At 35.9% G+C, this 14,680-nt stretch overlaps 1 protein-coding gene across 7 annotated transcripts in view; it reads right to left on the bottom strand.

The window, feature by feature from the left end:
* LOC114667840 (neogenin-like) overlaps positions 1 to 14,680 on the bottom strand; it is a 434,801-nt gene that overhangs the window by 14,197 nt on the left and 405,924 nt on the right. For 5 of the 7 annotated variants that reach the window (XM_051920813.1, XM_028823342.2, XM_051920815.1 and 2 more), the window contains 4 exons: positions 12,420 to 12,573; positions 9,463 to 9,701; positions 8,117 to 8,209; positions 796 to 954 (listed from right to left, as the gene is read on the bottom strand). In XM_051920813.1, the coding sequence (XP_051776773.1) occupies positions 796 to 954; positions 8,117 to 8,209; positions 9,463 to 9,701; positions 12,420 to 12,573 (645 nt within the window). The remainder of the gene's footprint in view (positions 1 to 795; positions 955 to 8,116; positions 8,210 to 9,462; positions 9,702 to 12,419; positions 12,574 to 14,680) is intronic. The other 2 variants (XM_051920818.1, XM_051920819.1) reach the window with 1 other exon arrangement.

Genomic DNA, 14,680 nt, shown 5'->3' with positions numbered 1-14,680 from the left:
AGGGAGGTAGTATAACAGTATGTGGGGGAAATATTCCCTATAGAGGTTACACAACAATCTGCAAATTAACTGAAATGGCCTGTACACTTTGTCGTCAACGTGTTTTTGTCTGCTTTGACTCGATTATTTAAGTTAGGTAGAATGCCCAGAGGGGACTGGGTGGTCTCGTGGCCTGGAACCCCTACAGATTTTATTTTTTTCTCTCCAGCCTTCTGGAGTTTTTTTTTGTTTTTTCTGTCCACCCTGGCCATCGGACCTTACTCCTTTCTATGGTAACTAATGTTGTCTTATTTTAATTTCTTATTTTGTCTTTTATTTTTCTTCTCTTCATTATGTAAAGCACTTTGAGCTACTTTTTGTATGAAAATGTGCTACATAAATAAATGTTGTTGTTGTTGTTGATTATAACCATTTCAGTGTTGAGTTTCATAAATAAAGCATCAACGTTATGTCCATTCTGAAAAGTAAAACGCTGGAAGGATTGAAACAGAAGATACAGCCTACCACAACATTTATTTCTCAAATCCACTTATCCTCACCAAATTTGCAAGGAAAAATACAAGTACATGACGATTATAGGAAAAGAAAATGGTAAATATGCAGAGGATGAAAACAACACACTCAAGCACAGCCTGTCTAAAAAAAAAAAACCCAAATTGGAACACCACAGCAGCATCCAGTAGTTCTTTTCAGATGGCAAGTGCATTTTACTGTGTTAGCTAAAAATGAAATTCCTTCTTCAAACCCCTTCATACAATGGGATTGTCTTCAATATCCATTCCAAATGATTCTCACCTGATGAGTTGACCCTGTCTATATGACAGATGGAATTGTTGAGAGGCCGTGGGCTGATGGAATGATGAAGACAGCTACGAGTTGGTGAGGCCAAACTGCCGGAGTGATAATGGTGATGAGGTTTTTCAAGAGAATGAATGGGATGAGCACTAATTACAGCTGTGAATGAATACAAGACAGATAAAATGAATTTCACATTAATGGAGCAAGACTATGCATGAGACAAAACCAAACACGCACAATAAATTGGATGGGGTGCTCAAACAGTTTATGGTGACAGGATTTTTTATGACAGTCAATAATGCAATCAAAATACCTCTAGCACTTTAATAATTTTTCATGTTTTTGCTAGCTCCAAACAAGTTTTATACATACAGATTGAGTATCCCTAATTTGAAATTACAAAACATAATGCCACAAGTGGAAAATTCTACACCTGACCTCACTTATCCAAGGAGGGCTCTGACCAACTTTCTCTTTAATTAATTAATTAATGTATTTTTTAACTGATGAGTGCATTTGGATAACACATGAGCTGGTTCTTTTTTATGCTTTTTATCAGCTGGTACTTATAATTTATGATTCATTCCTTCAATCTTACTTTGTATTTTATGTGGTGATCCAACACACAAAACAAGTAAGAAAATGTGTTGGGGGGGTGCTTTGGCCCTTGTTGTGCTTCAGTAACCATGTGTGAAAGGCACGTTAACAGTTGCGTGGCACCTCCAAACTGCTGCGTGGGAAAGGGGAGTGAGCAGTGTAAGTCAAAAGTGGTGCACAGCGCAGCTTTGAGGGAACATGGGCTCTGACATTCTGTTGGCACCAGTGTGTTATCAACCATTGTGACTGCCAGACATGCGTTGATTACTCACTGTGTTGTTTGTTTATTGTCTGTGTACAATAAACTTTTAATCAAAACACAGCAACGCAGGTGGAGACTGAAAGCCTGCTGTCATTTGTGGTTGCTGTTGTTTCACTGCTGATACAGTTATTCTGCTGATATTACTGTGCACAAACTGTTTCATGCATGAAATTAAACATTGTATAAAATTACCTTCAGGCTCTCTGTATAATGAGTACATGAAACATAAATTGTGTGTGTAGACTTGCGTTCCATCTCCAAGATAGCTCATAATCCAAAATCTAAAAATATCCAAAAAAATATCCAAAATCCTTAACACTTCTCATCCCAGCGGTTTCGGATTAGGGATGCTTAACCTGTACATATAATCAGCTAAAAAGAATTAGAGTTTGACATCACAGCTGAGTTCTGCTAAGGTATTTTTCAGGTAGCCCAAATTGTATCTAAATAATTTATTAATAAAAAGTGAAAGAAGAAAAAGGAGCAATTGTCAACAATGTGACTTTATTAATTAATAGGCATTAAGCAGACTGTTTGGTAGACATTGCATCAGAAACTGTTTTAATCCAAAAAATTAAACAAATTAACATCAGACAGTTTTCAGAATCAGTAGCATTATTCCAGTAAAAATGAGCTTTTCCTTTCAACAGTAAATGAGGCCATTTTACTCCAGTTACACAATACAGAATATTTTGTGATTCCTGACACAGTTTTTACACCGTACACTCCATCATAAAGATTGTGTGATAATGGAGATATTTTGGAATATCTAAATACAAATAATAAATGAAACAGCAAAACGTCATAAATTCAGTACATTCAACCTCTGGATTTGGTAAACAAGTTCATCCATCTATTAGTTGACCTTTCTAATCCTATTAAGAATTGCTGGAGCCCATCATATGCTGGTGCATAGCTGAGCACAATAAAACAACCAATTAACCTACCATGCATGTCTTTGGCATGTTGGGTGAAAATCAATAAACGGAAGAAAATAACAAATGCAAACAGAGGGAGAGGGAGAACCCTTACCAGGCTGGGATTTGAACTCAGGATTGTAAAGATGTAAATAAACTGTGCTAACCACTTCACCATCCTGCTAAATACATTTTTTTGTAATATTTATTTTGCTTGATTACCTCTGCAGAAATGTGGAAAGGTGAACTTCTCGTCCATTTTCGCATTGCCCTTTAATGACGTCATATGGGTCAGAGGGGAATGGATTAAGATTTTAAAAAATATTATAAACCATATTTATTATAATACATAATCATTTACTCTTAGGGCTTACATCAAGCATACCTCAAATTAGTCTACAAAATTAATTTTTCTATTGCCACTAATAAACAACCATGGTTTCATATAACCACATAAGACACTATTTTATGTATGCTGTTTTTTTTAGTTTGCTATCAGAAGGATACAAAGTATAGTGCAAGTCTCCAGTTAAAAAGCTCTTACCTAGTTTCCTCTGAGGCTTCAAATTGGCTTGAAAAGTGGAACTGCACCAATGACCGTCTGTTCAGTTACTACAGGGTGGCACACAAACAAGTAGCCAGCAAATCATACATGACCTTCGTGATACACTTGGTGTATCTGTGATACTCCAACACTAGGAATTATATTATAGGAATTTTATATAGGAATATATATTATAGGAAGCAAGGACCAAAAAAAATAGTGAAGCGCTGAACATGCTTAATTCCACACATATTGGGCTTGAAATAAAGCATGTTAACTCAGAGTAAACAGAGATAACCACTGAGAAGGTACAGTAAACAATAATAGCGTGGGTTTTGTGCTCCGTCTAGCACCAGACACTTAAACTACCTGCAAAATTTGAAGTTGCACTAAATTTTTTTTAATTTTTATTTATTTAAAATTGTTTTTACATTTATTGGACATGCACGTTTGCATCTTTGAAAGTTCATATGTAGGGGACTTACTGTATTCTTATAAGTGCTTTGAAGTGAAAAATATCAATTTTAATAGCCCTAATGGATAGACTGACACCCCAAATGGGATGGAGGATGGCCGGTCAGGTGGCCACTATAGAAGGAGAGCACAGATGGATGTGTATTCTGGCCAGGATGGGTACTATAACTTTGCTCAGACTGCCTGCTGACCAGGATGAGATGTTCCTCCAGTACGATAAGTGGTAGTGCTCTCCTGCTCTGGCTCCAATTTTGACACCTGCAGGTCTGCCTGGGATTTGTAGTTCTGGCAGGCCGCCGTGTTGGGTTCCTTGGGGATCACCAGGGAGCACTGTAGTAACAACACTCCCATATCATACGGTAGTTACACCTTACCTGGAAGTGCTACCTGGGTCTGACGCAAAAGGAGCTGTTCATCCTCTCCAGGTTAGTTGGAGTCGGGTGTAGAGAAAGAACAATGCTTGTCTGGGAGGTGTGGAGGGAAAACAGATGTACACTGTGTTGTAATGTGAATTGTGGAAAACACCCTATTAGAAGAGTTTTTTTTCTTGAATAAAAACTTTAATTTGAACCTGAGACTTGTGGGGTTAATTTGGTGCTGGTTTTTTTTTTTTTTCTAAAGTTTACTGAGGCCCCCTACAGGTCACACCATTTACATTCCAGCACATGTATATGAAAATCCCATCAGCACTTGGGAGAAGTTGGGAATCAATCTCATGGGGTAAATTTAGAATTGCCAATTAGCAGGCACACTGTGAAGGGCCACTTCCTGTCTTTCTTTCAGTTATTTGTTTGTAATTCGTTAAATAATCTTTTCAGTAACCATTGAATATTTTGTAAGTTAATCAAATCCATTCCTCCATTAATCATCCCAGCAATCAAAGGTCACAAGGCAGTAACAACACCTGGAAAGGGCACCAGTCAATCGCAGGGTGTGCACACACTAGGGCAAATCAACCAGTGCCAATTACCTAACTGCATGTCATTGGACTGTGGGAAGAAACCCACACAAACATGATGACAATGTGCAAAGTCCAGAAGTGCATAAGAAATGGTCCCATATACTGAGTGCGCTTCTATTACAATATTTAAACCAAAATCTGAAGGATAATTCCTGTATAGCACTTGTAGAAATTACATATATTGGTATACAGTAATCCCTCTTCCATCGCGGGGTTGCGTTCCAGAGCCACCCGCAAAATAAGAAAATCCGCGAAGTAGAAACCATATGTTTATATGGTTATTTTTATATTGTCATGCTTGGGTCACAGATTTGCGCAGAAACACAGGAGGTTGTAGAGAGACAGGAACGTTATTCAAACACTGCAATCAAACATTTGTCTCTTTTTCAAAAGTTTAAACTGTGCTCCATGACAAGACAGAGATGACAGTTCCATCTCACAATTAAAAGAATGCAAACATATCTTCCTCTTCAAAGGAGTGCGTGTCAGGAGCACAGAATGTCACATAGATAGAGAAAACAATCTCTAGCAAACAAATCAATAGGGCTGTTTGGCTTTTAAGTATGCAAAGCACCGCGGCACAAAGCTGTTGAAGGCGGCAGCTCACACCCCCTCCGTCAGGAGCAGGGAGAGAGAGAGAGAGAGAGAGAGAGAGAGATAGAGAGAGATAGAGAGAGAGACAGTTTGTTTTTCAGTCAAAAATCAATACGTGCCCTTCGAGCTTTTAAGTATGCGAAGCACCGTGCAGCATGTCGTTTCAGGAAGCAGCTGCACAAAAGATAGCAACGTGAAGATAATCTTTCAGCATTTTTAGACGAGCGTCCGTATCATCTAGGTGTGCGAACAGCTCCCCTGCTCAATCCCCCTACGTCAGGATCAGAGAAAGTCAGCGCAAGTCAGAGAGAGAAAGTAAGTTGGGTAGCTTCTCAGCCATCTGCCAATAGCGTCCCTTGTATGAAATCAACTGGGCAAACCAACTGAGGAAGCATGTACCAGAAACTAAAAGACCCATTGTCCGCAGAAATCCGCGAACCAGCAAAAAATCCGCGATATATATTTAAATATGCTTACATATAAAATCTGCGATGGAGTGAAGCCGCGAAAGGCGAAGCGCGATATAGCGAGGGATCACTGTATATGTACAATGACATATTTCCAAATGTGGTTTGGTGCAGCTGTGCTCTATTTTACCTATAGATGTAGTACTTAAAAATGCTTCAAAAAACTTTACTTTTTAAATGTGAAAGTGTTAAGTCAGCTTTTAAAAACATTTTTAACTTGACAAACAGTTAACTGACTATATCCTCAATTCACTTATTTTAATATAAGACTCCAAGGAGACAGGACCTGTCGACCATCACAATTGGCAGGAACCAAACCTAGACATAGCAACAGTCCACTGCAGGGGAAAAAAATAGTTGAGTGTTGTCATGTGTGTTAAATGTGGAGAAATTAAATATTGTGAGTCAGCCTCAACATGTGGTCCCAAATTAAAGCCCATACCCAGTATGCAATGGTTCCTGGAGCAAATCTAAAAGAATTTACTTGTCATAATGAGTAGAGCTTTGTTGTTTGTGTTTGACAGTTTATGCACAACCTTTACTACACAAAACAATAAAATACACCTCTTCACTTTCAAATACTGAATAGGGCATCCACCTCCACCTACAGCTGGTTCTTCATTTCTTGCAGAGACAGGTGCCACCTACAGCCATTTTAAAAGTAAATCTTGCTTTACCATTTTCAATGTAATGCCATTTGCTGAGAAGAAGCCTCGCTTGGCAGTACAAAGTGGACAACAGAATCCAGCTTACACTTTTGTGAATAAATTCCATAGTTTAATGGGGTTCTGAGTCTTGAGCCAATGAGTAAATTATGTGTGTTTCCATTAGGAGGTGGGGAAGATGGTATGCATCACAATTGGCTCCCACTCTTGCTTCTCTGCATCTGGGCTGAGAAAATTTTAGAAGTAATACTGCTCAAGAACAGTGTCAAAAATCACATAACCCCCCCCCAAAAAAAAAAAAAAAAAAAAAAAAACACTGCAAAATGTAACTAGCGCTAATGGAGTTTGTTGTGCATAGTCACAGACGTCTGGCAGGAATGCCAAGCAAGAACACTGGCAAACGTCACCTGACTGTAAAAACACGCCAAGTGTATCACTGGCACTCAAAATGTAACACTTGTTTACAAAATGGACTTAGAATGTAACTTGCACATACAAAATCTGTGGTGCTCCCAAACAAACTTTTGGCAGTAATCTAACTTCATACTTGCTGCTTCAAAGTGTACATATTCGGTAAATTTTAAGGATTTTGTTTATACAATAAATTTGGGCCCAATAGATGCGATTTTAAACAGCAAAAACAGGCACCACATTTTTATTATTATTTATAAATAAATTCTTCACTTAAGAGCACAATTTCCACAAAGTAATTGATACAATGACTGTAAAAATAACTTTGACTTGAAAAATACAAAGTTGAAAAAGAACATGTCACGTTAATGATCTGGCAAGCAAATACAGATTTGAGGATTGGTTTACAACCAGACAAGTGTAAAGATACATTCAACCATAAGTTTAAGAGTCTTCTGAAATGCGTTAAAGAATATGTTGCTAGCTAATTCAATCGCTTTTGCTGTCATACTGAATGCCATTTCCATTGTGCTTGTGAAATGATTTGTTTACAGCTGAGCTGTACAGTAGTTAATTCACTAGGCTGTGATCTCAGTTCCAAACTGTGAAACTATCCAAAGCAGCTGCACTGCAATTTAAAATGTGGAAAGATTAGAAAGGTAATTTATTTGCAATTACAAAGAACAGCAATAATGATATATTATTAATACAGAGACACCCCTGAAATTATAAGTAAGGACTATATACTGAAAGAATTTTATTTAATCTAATAAAATGCATTTCATATATTTGTCTTCACTCTAAAAACAGTAGGTACATATAGTTGTAAAAATTATTTATAGCAGCAAATGTTTGTACTTTATTACCCTTTCACTATGCCATTGTAAAAGTATAGATAGTATGATTACATTTTCTACAAAACTATGCAACTCAAGCTTAACAGAAAATGAGTTTCCAGAACACAATCTGCGGCAGTTCAAAGAGAAGGCACAACAATTGAGACAAAAATCAGGCAAGTCTTGGAGGAGGAACTTGTCTGAGTGTGAAATGTTGTATAAAGCTGAAATGGACTTCAAAACAAAAAGGTGGACCCTGTGGAGTGGCCAACTCAAATCCTGGTCTCTGTTTTAAACATATGAAAATACTTGAAAATTATGGTTGGCCTGTACTACCAAGCTATACATTTACTGAGGGAGATGAATACTTATGCAGTCATTTGAAATGCTTCTATATGCTGCAAATATCCTTAGGAAAAATTTTTTTTAATATCAGCTAAGAAAAACAAGCTGTGTAATATAGTTCAAACCGACTGAATATTTGGAAACGCATAAAGAGTAAATACAAAAATTCATACAGAATGATATATATAAATATATATATCAGTCATATCAAAGCAGCAAACCAAAATCTGTAGCACTAGACTTACGCTGTGGGGGCTGAGCATCAAAAGGCATCATCATTTTGGGTCTCATTCCCCTCCGCCCAGCTAATGCTGATATACTGTCCTCTGACTCGTGCCCTGCAAAATCAGAAAGACAAGCACTCTTTCAATGTTATAGATGACATACACCAGTAGAAACCATTTTGTCTTTTTCAGAACTAAATTGACTTCTGCAGGCCTACTTTTAATGACAATCAGTCACATCAAGATGTTTGTTGCACATTGAACATGTAATTTGTTTTGTACCTAATGTGTGGCTATATAGAAAGTAAGTCAGTAACATTTGACCATCTGTTTATTTACTTAAATAATAAAAATAATAAATAGTACTCACTAAATTTAAATTTGCAATGGGTGCAAAAGTTAGCACACTACACCCAGTAGGGTCAAGCTGGGAGTTTTTTTTTTTTCTTTGTTAAGATACAATAAGCTTTACTGTCATCCAATAATCTGAAATTCCTAACACTTGGTACAAATAAACATGAAGACAATATATTTGAAGAAATATTTGATTAGATAAGCCAAAGTAAGACAATCTTGCACATTCCTGTCAAACCACAGGGTGAAAAAGCATCAGAGTAGTGCACAAGTGACAAGCATTTTGGCAGACACATAACTAAGTTTCAAAATATAAAAAAAAAAATAAGTAAAACAGAAAATGTTTCATTATTTGATTTCTTCATGTATTCAATATTTGATTTCTTCATGTATACTGTAAAGGAGTGATTGAATTCAATAAATTAAATTCTTCTTGAAGATGGCAGTAAATGTTAATTATGTCTATGCCTAGAATTCTAAGTGGGAACTGATTTTTTTCAGCCATGTTCCCCTGTATTATTCTTCAACACTAACTTATTAAGGTGCAGCAAATTAATAGCGAGGTTACTTAATACACTGCTTCAACTTTATTACAACTGATTTTGTAAAAGGTTCAAATGGTTGTGCTACATAAAACTTACGTTAAATGGTGACAACGCACATAGATATCAATTTAGACTTCTAGATAGATAGATAGATAGATAGATAGATAGATAGATAGATAGATAGATAGATAGATAGATAGATAGATAGATAGATAGATACTTTATTAATCCCAGGGGGAAATTCACAATTCTAATGTAAATGACCATCATAAGAAAGATTAATCATGTCAACTGGGAATAAGTTTTACTTTACAAAAGTAAGAAAGTGAAGTTCAAATATTAGTATGCACACTAAAAATTCTGAAATGAATATCTTAACATGTTTAGTCATATAAACAATACATAGTTTAAAAATGATTTTTTTTCTATGAAATGTTTACTAGCAACAAAGTAGTGTTAGTATCTCACCTCGATAAGAGTTTCTTCGCTGATGAATGCTGTTTTCTAGGCTGCTATCCACAGGTGTGATATCCTGAGAGGTGCGAGGGATTGGCGTGTCAGTCATAACCGGGTTTGGCTCAGGAGATTTGTCAATGGGTTTCAGCTCCAGCCGTTCATGGTGAATCCACAGATCAGGAGGTTTCAGATCTTTTGAACTGGCTTTGTATTTGTGAGAACCATTTGTGGACTTACAGGCTGCTCTTTTCCTGTTAGACGGAAAAAAAACCCTTTAAAAGTGAGTACCATGCATTTTCATTGGTAACTGGTGATATTAATAAGCAGGAATCGTATATGAAAAAAGCTGAAAATGTTAGTTAAATACTGCTAGGATATTTAGAGAATGATAGAGCTAGTCTCACATATGCAACATGTAGAAATTAATCAGATATACACATTAAATGCTTCAGTTCTTGCCATTTCAAGACCTTCTTCTTTGTTTTCATTCAGTATGTAGTGAGTGAAGTACATGACAGAATGCCAAGCACATGAGGGCCTGAATGACTGTATAAACCACACATTATCAACTACAAAATACTGTTATTTCAGGTGTTCTTGTGCTATTCATAGCTATTTCACCTAGCCCATTATTCACTTACAAAAGCCTTGAGTGGCAATCCAATTTAAGCTTTCTATTAATGCCTGTGAAATTCAGAGCCAAATCAGACATTAGTTTTATTTCATCTAAGTAATCAATGCAATTAGACCCTCTTCTTCATAGTAGATTAGTGGATAGCTTGAACAGCTTTATCTGGATAGCCTGAATGAAAATGAATCATTATTTATTACTTGTATAATTCAGACTTATTAATCTGGAAATCACAAAGTAAATTTCCACACATATGAATATAAACATTTTTCAAAAACAAAAAATATTCAAACTGGCTTCACCTCTAACAATGAAATTCAGTTTTTTAGTCAAGAATCAAGAAAGGCAAAAATACAGTGGTACCCTGGAACACGAATTTGATCTGTTCCTGAAGGCTGATCAAGTTTTGATTTGATCTAGTTTCAAAATGAATTTCCCCATAAGAAATAATAGAAATGGGACTGATCGGTTCCAGACCCCCAAATGAAAGCTTATTTATACCTATAGACGTACATAACTCATGATAAAAATCACTATCTCTTCTGTGCATTGATTTCAATGTTTTAAACACATACAACAAAGAGAAATGACAACTTAACTGCATTGAGAAGACGAACCGATGGCAACCTTGTATCAACCTTGCTTTTTCACAAATGACTGCCTCAGAAATACTGTCTCCCACTAATTGTTTCTGGTGAATCCACACTAACAGTAACTTTTCTACTTTAATAATTGGCCCTCTCTGTTTCGATAATGTTTTGACACCTTTTGCAACATTACCACCTTTAATTCCATCTTTATTTTTCAAAAATGTGTTTATTGTTGACTTGGCCATCCCATACTCTTCCGCAAGAGTCGACACATGTGAACCTCTTTCATATTTTGTTATTATTTTCTTTTTTAGCTCAACTGTAACACACACAAGCTTCATCTTTGCTTTGCTGCTCTCATTTCTAACTTTCTTAGGTGCCATGGTAATTACTTTCAACAGGAAAACCCCCAAAAAAAGGCAAAAAAATAACACGTTCACAGAAAACACAGTTTCAGTACGTCTTTACATCAGGAGGTCTGTGGTGATACTGAGACATGTACAGGCCCGTTTTGGCTTTGTCTTGGCTTCTCAAGGCTGTGTTTTGATCCATACACGTTTTAGCAGGATGTTCGTGTTCTGAATTTTTGTTCGAGGTTAAAAAAAAAAAAAATAACTCCTCGTTTATGTTCGGAATTGTTCTGAGTCAGAATACGTTCGTTTTCCAAGATTCTACAGTACACATTTTTTAACTTCAGTACTGTTGTACAGAGTGCTTTTGAGATGTAATGGATGAGATTACATAATGCAATAGATGCATGTTCACAAATATAATGAGAAATATATTGCACATGACGAACAAAACACAAAAAATGTCTTTAAAAACTACGTCCTATACATTGGTGCTTCTTCTTCCTTATTTTCCTGTGATGCATCTACATCTTAAAGTCGGTTCAACCCCTCTGCACACCGAATTTTACAAGTAAGCTGCTTCGTCTTCAATTGTGCTATCATACAGTACAGTATTTCACAATTAGATAAAATTGATTACTTTGCATCTTTATTATTCCTCGTTTGCTCCAACCATACTTTTTGTTCCTGCACTTGTCACAAGACTGAAATGGAGATAGACTGTTTTGAAAATAAGATGCCTTCACAGTAAATAGACGGCAGTTCTCCTTTAGCTTAACTGACCATGACAGCTGTACTCTGAATCTAGAGGTCCAAGTTTGTGTCTGGAAGCTGAGTGTTGGGCAAGTGGGCTAGTGACAGCACTGTATTCTGATTTTACAATAGTAAATTACCTTCACTGTAAACATTTTGAAGAGCAATAATTTAATACCCCATGCTTATATATACTCAGAGTGATCAGTGGACTGGATTACATATATTGGTAATGATCTCACATACCCCTTTCTTGGTAATATAACATGGTATAAAGTAGAAATGGAGGGGGTTTGGAACCGTTTATGTTTATTACTTGTCATCAATGAAGAAAAATGATAAATTTGCGTGCAGTTATTGTGACTCACTGCCAGATATTTTTATGTGGATCTCAAGGCACAAAACTTTGAGAAACACTAGACTAAATGCTAGATTATAACCTGCTATGCAGGTTAATGTGTTTCAGCAAAGTTTATTATCTCACAGTCACATAGAAAAATATGATTTTGCTGGTAAGACACAAAACTTTTTAAAGACAACTCCGCCAGAATACATCTTATACTAATTCTGAAGGTAAATATGCTGTACATGTCATTTCTTTAAAAAAAGTTAGACTTTCTGACAAGTGTTTGCAGCCATACATACTTTTTCTGTTTAGAAGTTGTGCGATACGTGCATATGACAGCCACAACCACTACCACAATGATTGTGAAAGCACCGACTGACACAATTACAATCACTATCATTGGAATGTTGTTCTCTCCCATTGAAGTTGGGTTTCCAGAAAGGTTGGGCTTCCCTGGAAATGAAAAAAAGAAGAATATGATTGTTTAAACAAAGAAGGTGCAACTATTTTAAAAAAGAAACAATATTAGATATGCACAAATAAAAAAAAAATAAAAAAAAAAACACTTTGCGCATTGACCTCAAAGTCAGAGTGAAAAATGTCAAAAAGTCATAAAAAGGGTATTTAATTAAAAATTGACAAATTATGGGAGAACTTACAAGTGTAAAATAAACAAAAAGGAAACAATAATCCTGCTAGTCTGCTGGTCCTATCTACACAGAATATTGAACCCTTGACTCTACACTAACAAAGATATACTCAAGAATATATTTGACTTTTAAAATTTGTTTTGGCCTTTCATTAACCCACTTGGCATTATCTCCAAACAACTCTCAAGATTAGAATTATACGTAAATATAGTTATTCCCCAAATCCAGTTCAAGTAAATCTGTTTTGTTGAAACATAGAGCAATAAGGTCAAATAACTCTCAGGACGGTATTCTGCTTAAATCTTGCAGATGAAATAACATCTTATAAAAAAAAAAAAAAAAAAAATCACAAATATTTAAACAAGTTCTGCCACCCTATGGCAACTCATCAGTATTAATGAGTGGGGTGAAGCCTTCAACAAAAAACACACAAATACATATTAATGAAAAGCCATAAAGCCATTCTTACAACAAACTGAAAATAAACCAATAGTTGAATCAAGTGATGACAATGTGAAGTGGTCTTCAAAAGTTGACAAGGATAGTGAAACTGTTGCATATGGCATTGTATGACTGAACTGGCATGATATGCTCAGTGAATTTGGTCGCCTGAAGGTTCACCGTGGTGCAAGCAGCTTTGTGGCAAAAAGATTAAACGACAGCAATCAAGTAGATGGACAGGAAGATTTTAGTCCCCTAAGCAATGTTCACAATGCAGCATGTAAGGGGAAATACGGAAGTCACTAACCCTTGCTTTCTGGTAGCCTATAATAGCACAAGGGGTGATTTGATCATGCGGATCAGGCACTGGCTTTCTACCCTCTCCTGTGCAATAAACAGAAAAATACAAGTCTACAAGGAAACACACTTATACTGTCTCGACTGCAACTTTGGGCTGTCACACCCCTTCTCTTTCTGCACACTTTATTGTGTTGTCGATTTATTTTAAATTGTTAAATTTGCCATTTTTGCCAATCAATCTACACTCAGTAATTCATAATAACAAAATTAAAACATGAAAACAATAGAGTGTTTGCAAAAAGTGAAGGAATCTGGATATCCACTGCATTTATTATATATACACACAAACACTCTATTTTATATTATATATATATATATATATATATATATATATGTGTGTGTGTGTATTTCACACATACACACACCCCTATATATATATATATATATATATATATATATATATATATATATATATATATATATATATTTTAAATCATGGAACCCTTTTGTGTACAGGTTAAGGAAGCAGCCAACCCTGGACCTTTAAGGCATTTCTTTCTTAAACTACAGACTCTAATGTACTTATCTTTTGGTGCAGTTCTGCACCTGGGCTTTGTGCTGCTTCTTCTTCTGACCTGGATAGGTACAGTTTGCCCTCTTCTCTCAAGGCAGTAGTGGACACCTTTTCATGAAAGCTTCATTTTTTTGCAGTCTAAATAACCTAACATTTTACCAAAACAACAATAGACTGGCATGTTTCTTGAGGAAGCGGTTTTGTTTTGGCAATTTTTAAACAGAGAATTTAACTTTTGGAATACCAGCACCTTGCAGTCCAAGGAAAGGCGACTATCTTGCCTCACTCAACAGAATAACAGGTTTCAGCTGAGCTAACACAGTTACAAAGGTTTCTCCAATAACTAAATAGTATTTTTACATGACTCATTAAGAAAAAGTTAAGGGAGTTTACCATTTGACGATTTAGGTCTTGCAGTCATATTTGAAGAATAAATTAAAAATCAGTCATTTCAAGCAGTAATAGCCTTGGCTATATTTTAAAATCATTTGAATGGCACCTAAATAAAAATGTTTTATCAGTTTCTATCAAAAATATGAACATTTCTGGATGGTGCACATACAAACATTATTAAGTTTAGAATCTCTGTCTATCC

This window comes from Erpetoichthys calabaricus, chromosome 17 (genome assembly GCF_900747795.2).
Source record: "Erpetoichthys calabaricus chromosome 17, fErpCal1.3, whole genome shotgun sequence".
Taxonomy (NCBI): domain Eukaryota; kingdom Metazoa; phylum Chordata; class Cladistia; order Polypteriformes; family Polypteridae; genus Erpetoichthys; species Erpetoichthys calabaricus.
Note: the sequence above shows the minus strand (reverse complement) of the source record. Positions and strands in the feature narration are given on the sequence as shown.